At 44.9% G+C, this 21,498-nt stretch overlaps 1 protein-coding gene across 1 annotated transcript; it reads right to left on the reverse strand.

Moving 5' to 3' along the window:
- Positions 1-3,261: 3,261 nt before the first annotated feature.
- On the reverse strand, positions 3,262-20,244 carry dtnbp1b (dystrobrevin binding protein 1b). Its single transcript, XM_083646573.1, has 4 exons — positions 20,117-20,244; positions 12,007-12,174; positions 8,006-8,149; positions 3,262-4,735 (listed from the first exon to the last, which is right to left on the reverse strand). Exons 1-4 carry the CDS (start codon positions 20,166-20,168, stop codon positions 4,443-4,445), a joined length of 657 nt encoding a protein of 218 aa, XP_083502699.1. The 5' UTR covers positions 20,169-20,244; the 3' UTR covers positions 3,262-4,442.
- Positions 20,245-21,498: the final 1,254 nt, after the last annotated feature.

Here is a 21,498-nt window from a genome sequence, read left to right on the forward strand (position 1 = left end):
AAGTCGCGTCTCAAGTCTTTAGTCAAAAGTCCAAGTCAAGTCTCAAGTCTCTTATGGATGAGCTTTCTATCATCTGCTGCATGCAATCCAGTCTGCTTAGATTAGAACACTGCCGTTCATGACAGGGCTGGGGCTGAAGGCAGCAGGTTAAGTACATGGCAGTTGAACATAGAAGCGGAGAGAGTAGGGACAGTGGAGGCAGACAGAGATAGACAGAAAAATTGTTTATTTATACTTTGGCATGTATGACATTACCGATGACATGACAGCAACAACTATGACATCACCCACCCAGTCTGCTCAGCCAGGAAGGATGACATCATTGATGACATAATCACTGATGACATCATTGATGACATCACTGATGACATCACTGATGTTGTCGTTGCTCAAGTGACATCACATCATTAGGTATAGCTGGTAATATCTGCTCCTGGAGTTGTTTGAAACAGTCACTGAAGAACTAAATCTATAAATGAAAATAAATAAACCGACAGTCCTTCAAGTCAGTTTTGGTGGAGCACAAAGTCCTTCATCACTTGTGTTAGTGGTAGGGAGTGGACTTGGTTCAGGCGATGTGTGCCCAGCGCTTGGCGGATCTGGATCCGACACACGTGGGCCAGACTGCGAGGACATCTCTTGGCCTCCAGAAAGACCCTGAGAGCCTCAGGATCCGCCCTCTCCTCCAGCTGTGCCTGCTCTGTGGTCACCAGGGCCGGGTCAGCACCGTGGTCCAGCAGCAGCTGGACGAAGGCCGTGTTGCACCTGTTACACAGCACCACCTCCAGCAGGTGAGAAGCCACATCACGGGTCAGAACGCCAGCAGCCTGGAGCAGCAGGTGGAAGCAGTCCAGGTGGTTGTAGGAAGCACTGATGTAGAGAGGGGTCAGGGTGTCTATGCCGTGTATGCTTCTGTTAGGGTCGGCCCCGGCCTCCAGGAGGATCCGGACACAGTCCAGGTGACCGTAGTACACGGCACTGTTGAGAGGTGTGAGGTCATCCTTATCAGCTAGGTCTACCTGTGCTCCCTGTGTGATCAGGTAGTCCACACAGGCAGCATGACCCCACCAGGCTGCGAGCTGCAGAGGGGTCCTCCACCCATAAATACACCGCTCATTGATCTGCCTTCTGAAGTGGTCTTCCTGCAGCAGGCTCCTCAGTGTGTCCAGGTCTCCTGCCCTGACGGCATCATAGAGCAGCCTGTCACCATGTCCTGCTTGAACAGCCATTCCTTCAGATGTGTCACTGTACCACACTGACTTGTATGCTGTGTTTTCCACCACTTATATAGCCTCAGCCAGGAAGGATTTATGACATCACTGATGACATCACAATTGCTCAAGTAACATCACTGATGATGTCACAACTGCTTTTATGACATCACTGATGACATCACAACCTCTTATGACATGACTGATATCACAGTGCCTCTGACATCACTGATGATGTCACAATTTATGACATCACTGATATTTTGTGTGTGAGAGTGAGTGGATTTATGACATCACTGATGATGTCATCAGTGGGACAGACAGACAAACAGACAGAGCCCTAGCTCCCTTAGATAGATAGATGTGCTCATTTCTTATGTATTTCCAGACACTTTTAGAGACACTGAGGGAATAAATTCATTACCGTAACACTTTTTTAATTGGAAATATGAAACAACAATTTTTTTTTCTCCAATGGCAAGCACTTCAATATGCTCAAGGGTATCACTCAAAATGTGTATGATTAACAAATACGAAGTTGTAGCTAACATTGTGAGAAATGCCATGTTGTATTACGACTACTTCATACTACATGAGGAAAAAAAATCTGTTCTACTTAGAGACTCAACAACCATTTCTGTGGATTCCTTGCCCCCAAAAATGTGGAAATAGACACCAAATTTGTAATTCTAGGTCTAGTTGGAGTCAAGATATGGCCACAATTTTAATAATGGCAGCCATTTAAAAAAAAACGTCATTTTAACATACTTCCACTAATGGGATTTTCTGGGATTTTTACTACAGTGTTTCGGGTATCAATATAAACATAAAAATGTGACAATAAATTCTGTTGCAATTAGTTTAAGGTCAAACCTTATTTTCCCTAGACTAATAGCTCAGCAGGTTGAGTCGCTCTGTCTCTGTCGCTACCTGACAGGTGGACTATTGGCCCACTTCCTTTTCTAACATTTTCATATTGTAGCTTTAAACCTTGATCTTTGACTGTTGAAGGTCTGACAAGGAGGAGACAAGACAAGACTCTTGTTTCATATATATACTGTATATATCTATATCTATATCTTTAGAACACGGCTCTCTTGAATACTCGATTCTGATTGGTTAATCAACAAGATTCACCGGTCATTATTTCTCGACAACCGACCGCTGCTCTGCCACACCTGGATTAATCAGTTGATAAGAGAATTTTGTCTGCAGACACTACTAATTAGGCCAACCAGTTGCAGCTGTGGTGTCTTGTGTGCCAATTACGAATGAAACCGCTTTGTCCTTGAAAACGCTATTAAAAAATCTATTTGAATAATTATTTTTGTCAGATTACTGAAATAATTTAGTTGTAGGCCGTGTTCTAAGCGGGATAATGTATAGTGAGCCGGTGATTACTGGAAATAATGACCTTCAGGTGAATGATTAAGCCCTCCGCTGCGCGTCGGGCTCAATCATTCACCTGTCGGTCATTATTTCGCCAGTAATCACCGGCTCACAATACATTATCCCTTACATATACCATATATCTATATACACATATATATATATATATATATATATATATATATATATATATATATATATATATATATATATACACATATACATACATACATATCATAGTGTATATATATACTCCACTCCTCCAGACTGTGCTGTGCCCATGTATCCATTACCTCACCCTGTCAGCTTCCCATTTGTTAAGAGCTGGGGAGGACTATAAATCACAGGAGTGCACACAGGGGGACTGTGAACATGCTCAATCGCTAAAGCTCGGTCACATTTCATTCTGAAATGGTTCTCCAAGTGCTCGGATGGAAATTAAACAGCAGTGGAGGGGAGACATTTATTACCAACAAGTTAGAGACATTTTAGGCTGTGGGAAAGTAAGGAGTAATGTTGTCACACCGCACAAACGTCAACTTTTCTATACAAAAAGATCTGGAATATGGCACAACATCTAACCTGACTCTGCCAGACGGGGGCGGTATTGTGATGTGCGGTTTGTGAAAACAATACCGCCCCCATCTGGCTGTGTCAGGTTAGCAAACATCAGCGATGCAAGTCCTCCTGGGAGTCTGAGTCCTCTGGTGCATAGCACAGAGTCCAAACAGGGAGCTCTAGGACAACTTCACCCTAAATGTACAAAGGGTAACTCTCGTGTGTGTGTGTGTGTGTGTGTGTGTGTGTGTGTGTGTGTGTGCGCGTGCTCGTGCGTGTATGTGCACGTAGACTAGAGTGTACACAGTAGGCTACTACTATATGTGGTATATAACCAATTGCCAGATGACTGCTAAACAGAATACCAACATTACAAATATGATCTAATAATAATGAATTTAGTATTGCAGATAGCAGCTCATAACCAGTTAAAAGGATACCCCATGTTTTTTAGGGGGGGTTAGCCTGTTGGTGATCTCAGCCATTAAGTAATGAAAAAGTCCGCTGTAGATCATTCAGTCAAGTGCTCCATGCTGACTCTTTAGTACAGTGGTTCTCAACATGGGGTCTGCAGAACACCAGGGGTCCTTGAAGGCATTCCAGGAGGTCCCTAGCAAATTGATAACAATTGTGTAGAGGAATGTCTATTTTTGTCTATAGTTTCACTGTTATCTCTCGAACTACAATACAGACAGTAAAGGAATTCTGGATTAAAGTAGCTAAGAATAAAAATATTTTCAGATTTGAGTCAGACATCTCATCAAATGGGGGTCCATCGCCCTAATACTATAATTGGCCAGCTGTCTGTCTCTGTCTGTTTGCCCAGAGTTGCAAGGCGCATCGTTGTTCAGATTGCTTCCAAAACTTTGCCAAAACACTTTTCATGGGTCTGGAGGATGGGCACTATTTATGGGCGATATTTTACATTTGTAGGCCTTCACACTCACAGAGCCATTGTGACATCATCATCTTAATTCTTACTTCTGTTCGGGAACAGAGGTAAGAATGAAGAGTGTTTAGAATAATATCAAAATATTAATGTGAATATAATAAACTCATTCAGTGCTATAATGCTTTTGAGAAACCCAAACCTGTTACATATTCAAATGGAATTCAACACATGTCTAAACATCAGTGCTCTTTTTAAGTTTGGTCGTGTGGCAGTTAGTCCAACCTCAATGCTTCTGTGTTCTTGTGTGTGTGTGTGAGCGTGCGTGCGTGCGTGTGCGTGTTTCAGTGTATGTTCGTCATTTTGTGTCCGCTCCAGTCCGTCTCTCCTCCGACCTATGACCTGCTCTCCCCACAGTCTTGGCTGGTGTGCTCCTCTGGCTCGGCCCCTTCCAGCAGCACCGTGTGGGGCTGCAGCACCTCCTCGTCCTTCTCCCCAGCCTCCGTGTCCTCCTCCCCAGCCTCCGTGTCCTCCTCCCCGGCCTCCTCGTCCTCCTCCCCGGCTTCCGTGTCCTCCTGGCTGGCTGAGTCGGTGCAGGTGGAGGACAGGGAGGAGAGCTTGTGACGCAGTTCAGCCTGGGTGGGAACCTGCAGACTGATCTCTGTGGTGAAAGACTCCATGTCGGGACCTGGGAGGGAGAGAAGGTGTTTAATTCACACTGTGTTTTCAAGCAGGCAGGCGGGTAGATGGATAAGATAGTAAGTACGCTATGCGGCGGTGTTTTTTTAATGTTATTTCACCACCAGGACCTTGCTTTTCTCGTTTTAGAAAAGAAATGTCGACACCATCCTTTCAGTGTTTGTGCCTCCTTTCAAGTCAGTGGGGAATGGAACCATTTGCACTTAAAAGGAAAGCGAAACAGTTGTATTATTTATAATAATTTATTATTTATTTGCTATCTTTCGCCCAACTCCTGTAAATAAAGGGAGACATGTTTGAGTTCCCACTAAAGTTGACAGAATCACTTCCGAATTCCTGAGTCCTTTGAAAAGTTTTGCTGCATGAGACTTCTGTCCAGCCTATATAGACAGAAGAAAATGTAGATTGAGTGCAGATTTCGTTATCCCAAATTATTTTAGACCAAGACTCTCACTTAGATGCTGCAACTGAGAGACGGCTCCTTGTTAGAAGCTTTTCCCCCAGACAGCAGCACTCCAGTAAGTGGACTGAGGTTGCATCATGGTAAATGGCCTGCATTTATATAGCGCTTTACAATCAGTAGGTACATTCACCCATTCATACATAATGGCGGCAGGACACTTCGACATGCAGACTGGAGGAGGCGGGAATCGAACCACCAACCTCCTATCCAAAGCGATTAACGGACGACCCACTCTACCTCCTGAGCTACAGCCGCCCCAGCCATTAAGGCTTAACATAGTTGAGTGTCACATGTAGTTTGGACTTTTATATTCAAGAATCTAACTGTACGTTCATACCAGGGGTGATTTTCGGATATTCGCGCAACGAGATTGATTGATTGATTTTATTTTGGATAAAGAATAACAAAATCCAAGGGACGACATGAAAAAGTGTAAACACTCATTTCCATCATGATGTACAGTTCTAGATGGCTCAGCTTGGTGGCCAGGTCACTACCATAGTGATGTCCTAAATGACTGATTATCAGTGATGTCACTTGAGAGCAATTGTGATGTAATCAGTGGTGTCACTCGAGCAATTGAGATGTCATCAGTGATGTAACTCGAGCGATAGTGATGCAATCAGTGAGTGATGTGATCAGTGAGTGAGTGACGTCAACAGTGATGTCACTCGAGCAATTGTGATGTCATCAGTGAGCTATGTCATCACTGATGTCACTTGAACAATCGTATAAAGCCTTCCATTGGTGAGGTACATTGAGAGACCTGCAGGAATGGCTCACAGGCAGCTCCACTATGCCGCCATCACAGGAGACCTGGACAAACTGAGGACCATGCTGCAGGAAGACTGCTTCAGAAGGCGGATCAATGAGACGATGGAGTGGTGTACGTCAGTGTACGGTGAGAGCATTACCCCTCTGGGGCTCGCAGCTGTGCAGGGTCACGCTGCCTGTGTGGACTACCTGATCACCCAGGGAGCCCAGGTAGACCTAGCTGATGAGTTTCCCCGCTCGCCTCTCTACAGGGCCGTGTTCTACGGTCACCTGGACTGCGTCCGAATCCTCCTGGAAGCCGGGGCCGACCCGAACAGAACAAGCAGCTTTTACACTCCGCTCTACTGGGCTGCCTTTGATGGAAGGCTGGACATACTGCAGGAACTCATCGGGTTCCATGCTGCTGTTGACATGGACAGCGATGACCTCGACAGGTCTCCTCTCTACATCAGTGCCTCCCACAACTGCCTGGACTGCTTCTGCCTGCTGCTGCAGGCCGCTGGCGTTCTGACCCATTATGTGGCTTCTCGCCTGCTGCACGAGGTGCTGTGGCACACGTGCGATGAAGCCTTCGTCCAGCTGCTCCTGGACCACGCCGCCGACCCGGCCCTGGTGACCCTGCAGCAGGCACAGCTGGATTGGAGGGCGGATCCTGATGCTCTCAGGGTCTTTCTGGAGGCCAAGAGATGTCCTCGCAGTCTGGCCCACGTGTGTCGGATCCGGATCCGCCAAGCGCTGGGCACACATCGCCTGAAGCAAGTCCACTCCCTACCACTAACACAAGTGATGAAGGACTTTGTGCTCCACCAAAACTGACTTGAAAGACTGTCCGTTTATTTCTTTTCATTTCCTAGATTTAGTTCTTCAGTGACTGTGTTTCAAACAAATCCAGGACCAGAGATTAAATACCATTAGCATACACCACCTGTAGCTAATCCTCCGTGTGTGTGTGTGTGTGTGTGTGTTTGTGTGTGTGTGTGTGTGTGTTTGTTTGTTTGTTTGTTTGTTTGTTTGTTTGTTTGTTTGTTTGTTTGTTTTAAGACTTGTATGGTCACTGCATAATTCCATTTGTGTTCATTAGTTTCAATGTCTTATTCTCATCTCTTATATAAAAGGGAGCAAGTGAGCAATCTCTGTCTGTTCTCTGTTTCCATTTTTGTCCCACTATTTATGTCATTGGCATTGTGACATCACTTATGATGTCATAGGCATTGTGACATCATCAGTGATGTCACAAGAGCGAATGAGCCCGCACAGCAGTCGAGCTGCAGGGCGGGTAAGGCCGCGCCTAGGAATCCTCCTATCCTTATAATAAGAATGAGAAGTGTGGCTACAGCTATGTCGCTTTACGTGCGATCGGGCTGAAACTTTCAGGGGGTGTAAAGAGCATCCATGTATGTATTATGTATGCATGCCCCGTATGCATAATGTCCCAAATACACAGACCACTACACAGTACACAGCAAACAATGTGTATGTGTGTATAGCTATTTTCACACATGAACTCCGGATCAGGTGAGGGTTGCTCCCCACTGAGCCTGCCCCGGATGATAGGTGAAGTGTACCCTTTCACACATGAGGCATGTTGCATTCACACATGAGTAGCACCTCCGCAGAGTTTGTAAAGTAGAGAGGGGGCGGGGGTGGGGGAATTTGGGCATGACCACACAATGGGGAGTTGTGAAAACTAAAAATACATAATGGGCGATAACTGCCTAACGTTCATGGCATATAATCGTTTGCGCATAACGTTAGTAAGTAATTAATTAAACAACCCTACAACTCACGCCCAGATGCATCGATTTCCTCGAGTCGCAAGCACTACAAAGAATACAGGTCTTTGCTATGTTCAGTCCTAAAATGCATCAAACCTACTAGAATTATACAGAATACAGGATGTGTATGTGTGTGTGTGTGTGTGTGTGTGTGTGTGTGTATGTGTGTGTGTGTGTGTGTGTGTGTGTGTGTGTGTGTGTGTGTGTGCGTGCGCGTGTGCGTGTGCGTGAGTGTGTGGCCACCTACCCAGGACAGGCGAGGCGGCGCTGTTGTCCTCTCCCCCAGAGTGCAGAAACACATCCAGGGCCTCGTGGTCGGACATGTCCATCAGATCCATCTGCTCCAGCATGTCCACGTTCACCTCCATAGATGACATGCTGCCTATTGTCTCTGCACACGGCACAGGGCAACACAGGTACAGTATTAGCCTCATGCAGGACCGCAGCACCCAGAATGCAACAGCAAGGCGCTGAGTCCAGGAGGAGGCGTGTTTTCATTGCCCCTCCAAAACTCGCCAGGCAAAAAGCATGACGACACGTTGAAGCTGAATGGCATTTTAAACGGGTAAGCACATTTGACACACACACACACACACACACACACACACACACACACACACACACACACACACACACACACACACACACACACACACACACACACACACAGTATCATTAGGACCCCATTTACAACTGTTTTTTAAATGTGACACAATGTGAGCCAGACTACTCCTGATCACGTTGCATTTACATGTACGTACACCTTGTCCATTTTTCCTTATCCAGATAACATCCAGATAACTTATCCAGATACAGCTCACATAAAAAACAACAGGTGTAAATGGGGTGTAAGTGAACGAGTTGCAGCGGCCCAGATGCAGAGAGCCTCCTGGTTTCTGATTTCATTACGCTTTTCATCCCACAAGGCAGAGACCTCTATTGTCTATATCCACGTCCGCCATGTTGGAAAACCATCTGAAACACTGGGATGGCCCTTTAGGGGACAGTGACACTAGTCTATGCAGCCATATTGATGTAGCAGGGCTGTTTTCAACAAAACTTTAGACTCCATTCCTGTACAAGATATGAACTGCAGTCCTGGATTCACCACCTTGCAAGGGGGCAGTGTGCCCCCCAAGCCCCCCCTGTTCACTGTAATGATGTGGTGCATGCATCACAAACAGCCAGTCGGTGCACTGTGGGGATGCAGCACATGCCAGCACATGAGTAAGGAGGGAGATGATTGGTCGGCGCACAGCAGTGAGAGATGATGCCATTGGCTACCGTACCTCGAGGAAATGAAGAGAGCAGAGGAGGGCGGCACAGGGAAGGAGAGCAGAACAGAGAGTGGAGAGAGAGAAAGGGATGTTATTTCCCTTGGAGACCCCCTCAAGAAGAGTCTCCCCGTCCTTATAACAGTAACACATACACGCGCACGCACGAGCGCGCACACACACACACACACACACACACACACACACACACACACAAACGGATGCATGTATGCAAACACCCCGATGGATTGAAATGTATACATAAACACAAACAAATAGACATGTTGTGCATTTAAACCTACATGCCTACAAAATCACATCTTTCTGTACACCCTTCTGCTAATATGAACATTTCTCTCTCTCTCTGTGGAAGACAGCCACGGCTTTTCTCTGTGACATCTTAAATTATTTGGGTCTAATGCTCGCTAACGACTCGTGGTTAGCGCTGTTGCCTCACAGCAAGAAGGTCCCGGGTTCGAACCCCCGGTGCGTCCCAGGTCCTTTCTGTGTGGAGTTTGCATGTTCTCCCCCGTGTTCGTGTGGGTTTTCTCCGGGTGCTCCGGTTTCCTCCCACCATCAAAGACATGTATGTTAGGGTTAATACTCCTGTCAGTGCCCCTGACCAAGGCACTGGCAAAGGAACTGGAGTTGGTCCCTGGGCGCTGCAATGTGGCTGCCCACTGCTCCTAGTTCTAGGAAGGTTCCTAGTAGAGGATGGGTCAAATGCAGAGGATGAATTTCCCCCAAGGGGGTAAATAAAGGATAACTTCACTTAACAGTGATGACTTCTCAGTATGCATCCTCCTCCTCATGTGCATTACCATATCTAGCCTGTCAGCAATGCAATCACCACATAGCAGCTATTCAGGCTAAAACCTAGTATAGTGGATGATGATTCAATATTCTGATGGCTTGGTGGCTCATGACATCCACAGACCTTTCTCTCCTCCTTACTCTCTCTCTTCACTCTATATCCTGTATCTCTCTCCCTTTTAAGACTCTCTCTCTATCAGCTTCTCTTATTTTCTGTGGATTTGTGTCTGCGTGAAGGATAACCAGTGTGTACCGTGCTATTCAGCTCTCATACAGTCTGTACCGTGCTATTCAGCTCTCACACAGTCTGTACCGTGCTATTCAGCTCACACACAGTCTGTACCGTGCTATTCAGCTCTCACACAGTCTGTACTGTGCTATTCAGCTCTGACACAGTCTGTACTGTGCTATTCAGCTCTCATACAGTCTGTACTGTGCTATTCAGCTCTCACACAGTCTGTACTGTGCTATTCAGCTCTGACACAGTCTGTACCGTGCTATTCAGCTCTCACACAGTCTGTACCGTGCTATTCAGCTCTCACACAGTCTGTACTGTGCTATTCAGCTCTGACACAGTCTGTACCGTGCTATTCAGCTCTCACACAGTCTGTACTGTGCTATTCAGCTCTCACACAGTCTGTACTGTGCTATTCAGCTCTCACACAGTCTGTACCGTGCTATTCAGCTCTCACACAGTCTGTACCGTGCTATTCAGCTCTCACACAGTCTGTACCGTGCTATTCAACTCTCACACAGTCTGTACCGTGCTATTCAGCTCTCACACAGTCTGTACCGTGCTATTCAGCTCTGACAAAGTCTGCACCGTGCTATTCAGCTCTCACACAGTCGCCTTCTTCTCAGATGCCTTTTCCCCAGAATAATCAAGTGCGTCTTGTAAGGAACTGATTACAAGCCTTGAAGCCTTTAACAACCCTATTGGTCTGTTGTGAATTCTTGTTGAGCAGCCTGCATACAAGTTGTTCACTCAATGTACCTTCCATCCTTATCGTTTAAAGTTTGAAGTGACAACTCTAAACTTTCTAAAGACAAACAACTTATATATTTTTTATTTTTTTTCTGAAAATGTTCTCCCATTTCCGCCCCCCCCCCCATTTGTAATTGGCCGGTCATTGCTCCACCCCCTCTGCCGATCTGGCAAGAGTTGGAGACTAGCACACCCTTCCTCCGATACATGTGCAGTCGCTTCTTTTCACCTGACAGTGAGGAGTTTCACCGGCAGGACGTAGCACGCGAAAAGATCACGCTATCCCCCCCAGTTCCCCCCCCCCCCCTTCCCCAAACAGCCCGCCCAGAGGAGGCGCTAGTGCAACGACCAGGACTCACACTGCACCGGCTTCCCACCTGCAGACACGGCCAATTGTGTCTGTAGGAACATCTGGCCAAGCCGGAAGTACAGCTACCGGGATTTGAACGTGGGTCTCCACGGTGGTAGACGAGTGCTTTTACCTCTAGTCTACACAAGCAAGATGTCTCCTCTAGTCGTCACAAATACGCGTCTTTCGCATCATCTCCTATTCTCTTTTCCCCTGACCTCCATACGTCCGTCCCTCCCTCCCTCCTCCCTCCCTCCCTCCTTCCTCCCCCCTCCCTCCTCCCTCTTACACAATCTCCTCTAATAAGCCATTTCCAGAGGATTAGTGGGGGAGGATAGATGAGTAGAAGAAGAAGAAGAAAAATCACATTACAAACGCCGGGCCAATAGACTCCCATACATCTTCCAGAGCAGAGCGCATATCTCATGCAGTCCCTCATTTCGCCACGTCCTCTGGGTATTTGAGCGCAGGCTTTTGGCAGTAATACATGGGCTAAACTGCGGCGAGATTCTATTACAATCCCACTGGAAGACTCCATTTATATGGCGCGCTGGCATTTTTCAAAGTAATGGCTTTACTTGTGTGTTTAGCGACAAGCGCTCAGTGTGTGGAGTCACTGCAGAAAGCTATTAGGGCGGCTCAATCGGGCGCTATGCGGTTGAAGTCTGAAGGTTTATTTGGGCTGATAGTATCAGGACTCTGGAAGTATTTAATTTGAATGCTGGGCTAAACCACTTGGCATTTTTCTCTCTGCTTCGTTACTTTTCAAGCGTGTACTGGAATAGCACTAGCGTAACACCTCGACAGCTTCTGAGCCTCTGTCTCACCTCTCCTCTCAGCGATCTGCAGGTAGCCGGTGGACAGGTACTGCTCCATGTCTTGCTGGAAGGCCTCCTCAAAGAACTTCTGCTTCTCTTTCAGCTTGACCTGGGGGGGCGGGACTCCACCCTGCTCCGCCCCCGGGACCCTCTGAGCATGCTCAGACTCCAGCTCCACTAGGAATAAGAGAGAGGGGAGAGTTACGGAAATATTCAGGAGCTGCACGACTGCTTATAACATTGAATATTTCATGAGACAAAAGGCACCGAAGAACTCTCAACTTGCTGTGCACCCAAACACATCATTCCTATCATTTATATTTCAAGTTATATATATATATATATATATATATATATATATATATATATATATATATATATATATATATATATATATATATATATATGTATATATAGCCTATATATATGACATTGCGCATACTGCAAACATTCTCTTAGGATGTGGAATGAAGTCTCTCTACAGTATGTCTGTTAGTTGTGTGTCTATGTCTGTCTGCATAGTTATTATGACTAACAATGATTCTTAAATAATAGAAATTTCAGATCCAGATCACCAAAATCTAGTAATTTGCTCCTTGGCTCAAGGCCAATATTCTATGCACCAAGTTTAATGTCCCCATGAAATGAACTTATATTTACTTCCTGGAAATATCTTTAACGGTGACCTCGTGTTGCACTAGTACGCATAAATATCAATTTCTAACCAATAAACCCGTAATATTTTTGAACAATCCCGCCCCTCTGCACTCATCCCATCAAATAAGATTGCCTTTTTCTCCCTCAGTCATATTCCACGACTTTTGAATTATCCCTCACTGACGACACACAAACAAACCAACAGGTGAAAACATGTCCTTTTTAAGGTAAAATTATGTAACCGATACTTGGTTACAAATCTTGCCTTTCTTTGTCGTGAGAGACACATTGCAGGACTCGCAACTGCATCATGATATAAAAGTATGTGCTGCTAGGGCAGATAGAAGCCAGCCAAACTCATCCCCCCACAGGCTGAGGTCAATCCTCACTGAACCAGAACCATGTACTGTATTAGCTCCATGCTCTACAGGCAACATATTCCGTGACTCCCCCGGCTCTCATTAAGCGCTCACCCTGCCTCCTCTGGGCTGCACACTCACTGAGGTGTCACGCATGGTGAAACGCCTCTGCTGCACACGCTTCAGTTAACCAAGACCCGGCTCATACACGCGCGCACACGTGCAGACACACACACACACACACACACACACACACACACACACACACACACACACACACACACACACACACACACACACACACACACACACACACACACACACACACACACTTCAGTTAACCAGCTCACATGCTAATACATCAGTGTTGCTGTGGTGTTAAAGTTCAGGATTTGTACAAGTCCATATTGATGGCAGAACAACTCTCTCAAAGTTGCACTCAAGTGAATCTTTTATCAGGATAACAGAAATGTGCCACTACTGTCTTTGGAGGGGGGGGGGGGGGGGTGAGAATAAAGAATACATTATTACAATTTGTTGTTTTTCTCTCTCAGATTTAAAATTTGCAGTCATTGATGTATTGATTGAGTTCCATGACCCTTGGCTTGAACCCTGCTAAACCCCATATACAAAAAAAAAAAAACGTAGCCTACACAACAGACCAAGAGAGTCTGATGTAGGCTACACTGTATGTTTGGCTTTGCATTGCATTCTTTTATGTAATTAAAGATAAAAAAGGGGTGATTATCTATGTTGCACAATGATTCTTAGATGCAATTGATCTTGACAAGGCCAGAGAGCATGGTCCGTGTGTGTGTGTGTGTGTGTGTGTGTGTGTGTGTGTGTGTGTGTGTGTGTGTGTGTGTGTGTGTGTGTGTGTGTGTATGTGTGTGTTTGTGTGTGTGCGCATGCGTGCGTGCGCGTGTGTGTGTGTGTGTATGTGTGTGTGTGTGTGTGCGCCATGGTTTCCAGTCGGACGGCATTTATGCGTGGACCAAAACAGGAAATCGCTACTGTCGCCGCGTTGTTCTCCATGGTTGTTACGGACTTTTTCCCTTTCATAGTTTACACAACAGCTGTAAGAAGAAGGCCAACAGAAAACTCTGTATGTATGGATGATATAATCACGAATATATAAACTGGAGCCGAGGCTCCGTTTAGCACTGAGAGAGGAAGAATAAACAACTTTTATAGACTCAGATAATGGTTTAGTTAGCTGTGAAGCTAATGGAGCTAACGCTAATGTTGTTGGAGCTTTGAAGGACAACGTTTGTCAGTAAATCGTTCAGGGGGGAAGGGGGAAGTTGCTGTGTCACTATGGAAATGTCTAAATTCCAAAACCTGACAGCGTTGGTGAACTAGCGACTAACTGCGGCCGTTGAACAGATATGTGTGCTGTTTTAAAGAAGATAGAGTTCAAGGAGGAAGCTGCTTTGCCTGATTCCAGACCTTCAATCTTCCCACTCCACTGAGTTGACTGCTTCTGAAGAAGGAAATGGAGTGTGCTGAGTTAACAACTCAGTCTGATATCAGGCTAGAATCCTCTTGTTCAAAAAATAACGAGCAACAACGAAAGCTGCTGGACACTGTTTTAAATCCCGTAGTGTGGTTACACAGAGTAGCCATACCTCCAGACTTCCAGCAGCTGTTGGTCATTAAAGAAGAAGTTCCCCCTGAGCTGCAGGAGTGGAGCCCCAGTCTGGACCAGGAGGACCCAGAGCCTCCACACATTAAAGAGGAACAGGACGAACTCTGGATCAGTCAGGAGGAGGGAGAGCAGCTTCAAGGGCTGGAGGAGGCTGATATCACCAAGTTCCAATTCACTCCTGTTCTTGTGAAGAGTGAATATGAGGAAGAGAAACCTCAGTCCTCACAGCGTCATCAAAGCCAAACTGAGCAGAACAGAGAGGCAGAGTCTCTAGCCAGCATCTCATTCTCAACTGAACAGATTAAAACAGAAGCTGATGGAGACGACTGTGGAGCATCAGAACCAGCCAGTGCTGGCAAGACTGCAGACTCTTCTGAGACTGAAGACAGTGATGATTGGACAGAAACTACCGGTAGTCAATCTCAGTCTCTCTTAGACTCACAGAAAAACTGTGAAGTTCTTGGAAATAAACACTTTAGTAGTTCAGTTTGTGGTAAAAGATTTGTTCATAAATGCTCAGTCTGTGGTAAAAGTTTTGATAGAAAATGGACCTTGACAATGCACATGAGAGTCCACACAGGAGATAAGCCTTTTAAATGCTCAGTCTGTGGTAGAAGTTTTAGTCAAAAAGTAACCATGACAACACACATGAGAATCCACACAGGAGAGAAGCCTTTTAAATGCTCAGTCTGTGGTAAAGGTTTTGTTGGAAAAGGAACCTTAGGACGACACATGATAGTCCACACAGAAGATAAACCATTTAAATGTTCAGTCTGTGGTAAAAGTTTTAGTTATAAACCTCTATGCGGGAAGGGAACATTTCTCTACTATGCGGGAAGGGAACATTTCTCTACAACGTCTTGAAGCAACACATGGTAGTCCACACAGCAGAGAAGTCATTTATTTGCTCAGTCTGTGGTAAATGTTTTGGTGAGAAAGTAACCTTGACAAAACACATGAGAGTCCACCATAGCCTGTATATATTATCTGGACAGTGTGTGCCCATTGGTATTTCATACCAGAAAATGAAGCTCGAATCTCCTGCTTCCTGGTAATGTTTGATTGGATGAATGGATTTTCCTGGAGCATTGTGGGAAATCCTGGTACTGCAGATGTCATTTTTTTAAAGCATGTAGAATAATTGAAATAATTGAATGTACAACTAGCTATGTATAACTGTTTGATCTTAGTGAGCACAAAAACACATTTTTGTTTTAGCTTTTGATTTACAACAGTCAGTTTATTAACTTTACTTCCCCCCCAGCTTCCATATCTATCATATTATACATTTATGTTTGTAATGGGTAATAAAGTAATAAACTAATAAAGGTCTAACTAACTAATAAAAGTCTTGATGACGCTGATTTAAAAAAGAAAATGCATCAAGTCATTTACCCCCCTTTAAGGCCCATTTATCTATTTTATGTATTCCTATTTTACACAAAAGTATGATTTCTTGGACACTTAACACCAGGTCAATATGGTGTGTGTATGACTTTCTTGTCTGATCCCCTAAGCCTAGCTCTAATTTTTATTCAGTCCCTAGCTCATAATACCCAAACAGTTTATGCTGCTGTTGCTTTGATTACTTTAGAGCAGAAATGCTCCGTTAGCCACCTGGGTTTGATCAAATCGTGGCTCTAAGCTCTTTAGATCAGTGGATCTCAAATGGGAGTCCGTGGCACTTTGCCAGGGGGTCCGCGAAAAGTTTTCAGGAAAATAAAAATAAAACTTTTTGTGTGTGTGCAAAAGCTTCATAGTTCAATGAAAATATTTTATGCTTTAAATCTAAAATGGTTCACGGATTACAATCTAATCTAACAAACCTATCAATTTAAAAGTCAAGCATGTTACTGTGGAAAGAATTAAACTTAGCCCAAAATCACAAATCAGAATGAGGGGGCCCCCAGTATATTTTCTATCTTGTAAGGGGTCCTTAGCTGAAAAACATTTGAGAACCTCTGCTTTAGATGATACAGCCAGAGGCTGCATTTAAATCCACTGCAGATCATTCACATGGAAATTGCCAGAATCTTCCCAATATTTCAGCATCTACAACATTAGAGTTATGTTGGGGCTAAGGCACTGGAGACTCACTAGAGAGTTATGTTTGGGCTAAGGCACTGGAGAGACTCACTAGAGAGTTGTGTTGGGGCTAGACAAACCAGGGAAAGGGGAGACCACAAGTGCTTTAGGTGCCAAGTGCGTGACCAGTGTTTAATGTGCATGTGCTACCTTCAAGGACCGTAATAGAAATATGACATTGATTGACCTCTGTGTTTTGATCCTCCATTGGCAAGATTTTAAGCGGAAATGCATGCACTTACTTATCTTACATTATATATGCAAGAAATTACCTGGATATGTTTTTTGTTTTACTAAAAATGACTGCTAAAGAAATCAACTGCATCTCAACCTCCTATTATTTACTGTTACAAAAATCTGTTTGGGTAGTGTAGCGGTAGATTCCCTTCCTACGAACACGAGGGTCGCAGGTTCGTGCCCCCGTGTTACCTCCGGCTTGGCCGGGCATCCATACAGGCACGATTGGCTGTCTGTGGGTGGGAAGCCGGATTGGGGGGATGTGTCCTGGTCGCTGCACTAGCGCCTCCTCTGGTCGGTCGGGGCGCCTGTTCGGGGCGGAAAGGAACTGGTGGGAATAGCGTGATCCTCCAACGTGCTAGGTGGAGCTCCCTGCTGCCAGGTGAAAAGAAGCGGCTGGCAACTGCGCATGTGTCGGAGGAAGCATGGTGCTAGTCTACGGCTCTCCCCAGATCGGCAGAGGGTGGAGCAGTGACCGGGGCAGCAGGTGGAAATTGGCCAAGTACAATTGGGGAGAAAATGGGAGGGGGGGGGGGATCAGAAAAAAATGCAGTATTTTTCTCCAGCTCTTTAGCCAGATGCCCCTATCTCTGTGATTTGAACATTACATTAGCTTTTTAGCCTGTGTCATGCTACAGTATGCTGTCTTCCAAAGCTCTGCTCCATGCTCCTCTCTGCTGTAAAGTCAATGCTTCAGGAGGGTTGATTCTGCTGCCTGTAGGGGGAAAGGATCAGAGAGCGGGCAGTGCACCCTCACAAAGACCAGGCCCCTGACAGGAGGGGAATAGAATAGGCTGCTGGGCCCTAAGGGGGTCTCACAGCAGATGGAGGGAACAATGAGGATCCACCAGAGCTCACTCACCACGAACACCAACTGCCCTCAGAGACTTAGAAATGATCTCTCAATCTGTCGCTCTGTCTCTCTCTCAATCCATCTCTTTCTCTCTCTCTCCTGGTGCCCCCCTCTTCTCTTTCATCTGACTGCCTGACTTATTCTCCATCACTCCCTCATCTTTGGCCCATCTCTCTGTCCTTCCCTTTCTGTTGGCTGGTGTGTGTGTGTGTGTGTGTGCGTGTGTGTGTGTGAGTGTGCTTTGCTTCTAGAGACTGCTCTATTAGATTAGGGGCCTGAGGGAAGCTTGGTTCAGATTGTTGAGCATTGTGTGGGGTTGGTAAGAGGGGACAGAGATGTAGCGAGGGAGGGAGAGAAAGCAGTGTGTGTGTGTGTGTGTGTGTGTGTCTTTACTCTTAATTGGGGCTTGCAGACAGACAGAGACTCATGAGAGAGGAAGATCCTGTCTTTTTAATCTCCGTCCCTAATCGAATTGCTACCATTATTAGCCTGTGCTATCTATTTACTTACATCATCTGTCTACACTGGATGTATCTACTGTATTTACCTGTATCTCTTTTTCTGTTCATCCATCTGTCTGTCTGTCTGTGCCTGCCTGTCTATCTCTCTGTCTGCGCGCCTGTCTGCATTGGTGTAGTGGTGCCAGTGGGTATACTTTTAAATTTAAGCAGCACACCCAGCAAAGGATAAACAAATAGTGACATCATGTAAGCCTACTCAGGATCAGAATCAGAATCAGCTTTATTGGCCAACAGTGTTGTGGGTAACTCATCATTACAAAAGTATTACATGTAATATATTACTTTTAGCAGTAACCCAGTAATATTATAACTTATTACCAATAGAATTTCAGTAATATTATTACTTTGTCAAGTAACACAAGTTACAAATTGAGTTTTTTTTTTTACCAAAGCACATTTAAGTAAAGTAGTCAAGTAGTAGTTAAGTAAATTTAGACATTAGCAAAAGATTACAGTAACTAGCCTATAAGTGTGGTGTAAAATGTATATTTTAAGTATGTGAAAGAATGTACATGTACAGTGAATCTATATATATGCCACACAGGATTGTAAAGAAAGGGCTTATACATATATGTTTCCAGATATTGCACAGTTATATGCCGTTCAAAGTTAAAAAGTGGACTTGTATATTTCACACAGAAATGGGCCAGTAGTATTTGCACGTTGTCACTTAACTTGTACTGCTTGACTTCTGGGAGTAAAGGATCATGACCCATGCCTCTGACATACTGTAGCTCCTTAGCACAAGGATGCCAGTTATGGGCATCACTTTGATGGCATCAACGACATCTTTAGCGAAACCAGGAAATGATGAGCTTTGTATCTCGTCAACTCCTCCCTCCCCCACCCCTCCCCCCTGCTCCTTCCCCCACCCCTCCCCCCTGCTCCTTCCCCCACCCCTCCCCCCTGCTCCCTCCCCCACCCCTCCCCCCTGCTCCTTCCCCCACCCCTCCCCCCTGCTCCTTCCCCCACCCCTCCCCCCTGCTCCCTCCCCCACCCCTCCCCCCTGCTCCCTCCCCCACCCCTCCCCCTGCTCCTTTCTTCTTCTTCATCCACAGGACAACCACATCCTGCTACCATAGCTATTTTTAGCACTAGCTCATCTTTGGCTCACAGGATTAAGTCTGTGGTGATGATGGCTTGTCGAGTCATTAAACCCAACAAGTTATTTCCCCCTATAGGTTTGGGGAAGCGTTAGCGTGTGTGTGTACACACACACACACACACACACACACACACACACACACACACACACACACACACACACCCTACTGTATACATGCATTACACACCAAACATAGAAAGATGTGCGCACACCCTCACATACTGTAATAGCTCATCACCCACTTATAATGACATGATGAATACAGTGGTGAATGCATTATGCACACTCTCATACATAGATCTGGTAATGATTCATAGGCGCTGAGGCTATTGCTGTCAAATTAAATAATGTCATTTTGGTCCCTTACAAAGACAAGTTATTTTTAATAGCATACTGGAGAGAGAGAGAGAGAGAGAGAGATAATACTAAATCTGAACAATCTTTTCTGCAATGCAGAGAAAGAACAGCTTACAGCACAACAAAACAATGTTTGAAAGTTTAACTCACTACTGAATATTACGGAAGTCATTAGCTGTGTTGAACCTTTCACCCAAAAAAGTTATATTTTAGATTAGGAGACAATAATCATTTGTGCTTTTCAAAATGGATGGAGGTAGCATTTTTCGCTGAAACCCTTCAAAAGAGAAACTGTACCTGAGTTTGTATTTGCTGTGCAACTCGATGCATCTGTTCCCACAATCATCATGCAGGGCAAAAAACAACAACACAACAAAACAAAAACAAAACGATACTGTCCCACTCACAGGCTGTTCCGCGTGCTCGATCAGTAGGCTCAGGTATATGACATGTACTCATAAAGCTGTGGGTTTGAGTCTGGCTTATGACTTACAGTCTTCTGCATGTCATCTGCTCCTCCTCCCCACCTATCCTGTCACTCTCAACTGTGTGACCCAGGACCAGTGTTGGGGGTTGTTACTAAAAAAAGTAATATATTACACATTACACATTACTTTACGAAAAAGTAATGCCTTACTTTACTTTATTACTCCCTGCAGAAAGTAATTTGTTACACTACTTGTTACATTACTTTTCGCCTGAGATGCATTGTCACCTAATTGCCAGTTAAGATTATAACATGAAACCCTACCCATATCATATCAAATCCCTATCCCAATAAGGACATACCTTTACATGATCTATCTCATCCCTGTCCTTCCAGCCAATCCAGTTGTTGTGTTGCGTAATTCAGTGCATGAAAAAGCACCGCACGTTTGGTGTTTTCTTTTAAATAATCCTGCAGATATTTGAAGAACTTATGTAATGCAAGTAATGCCATAAGTGTTTGAATAGTAACTGTAATGTGATTACTGGATTTAGGGATTGTAATGCCTTACACTACTCGTTACAGACAAATGTAATGTGATTACAGTAATGTGTTGCTTTGTAATGCATTACCCCAAACACTGACCAGGACTGTGTGACCCAGGACTCGAGATGTCAAGAAATAAAAATAACATTCAATCATCTCATTTTGCCTGTCCAGATGGCTATTTAATTGTGCAGACAAATGACTATGGGATGAGAGATTGATGTAATTACAGTCGTATCTTGTTTTCAATAGTAGAGAAACGTCTGGTAACTATCATCTACCATGCACATCCAGGAAGCCAAACCCACAGGAAAGGGCTGGTACAGTATAGTATGGCTGTGGTTGCGCAGGTGTGTGCGTGTCAGTGTGTATGTGTGTTTGAATGGTTCAGTTTGACAGCATGCACATAGCCTATGTTTGTTTGTTTGCTTGCTTGTGCGGATGTGTGGGTGGTCATGCACCTGCATGCAGTAGGCTACTTGTCTGTTTTGCATAATATGTCCATTCAGTAAAAGGCACAATAAGAGTAACCTTGCAAGGCAGCTGGATTTGCACCAGATCTTGATCTTGAGATCAGATCATGCGAAAACAATGCTGCCCCCATCTGGCAGCGTCAGGTTAAAATAAGAGAAGTCACACTTGAAAAAGACTTGAAATTGTTGATTCTTCAGACCATAAAATCATTTGCAAAGTGTTTATTTAAGAC

The sequence above is a fragment of the Poromitra crassiceps genome, assembly GCF_964638095.1.
Source record: "Poromitra crassiceps genome assembly, chromosome: 11".
Lineage (NCBI taxonomy): Eukaryota > Metazoa > Chordata > Actinopteri > Beryciformes > Melamphaidae > Poromitra > Poromitra crassiceps.

Excerpts from the sequence above, each read along its gene's own strand:
- dtnbp1b (XM_083646573.1), bottom strand. The coding sequence starts at position 20,168 with ATGATGATTGTGGGAACAGATGCATCGAGTTGCACAGCAAATACAAAC. Across the intron at positions 12,175-20,116 it reads CACAGCAAATACAAACTCAG|TGGAGCTGGAGTCTGAGCAT; the intron begins GTACAGTTTCTC and ends TCTTATTCCTAG. Across the intron at positions 8,150-12,006 it reads GCAGATCGCTGAGAGGAGAG|AGACAATAGGCAGCATGTCA; the intron begins GTGAGACAGAGG and ends TGCCGTGTGCAG.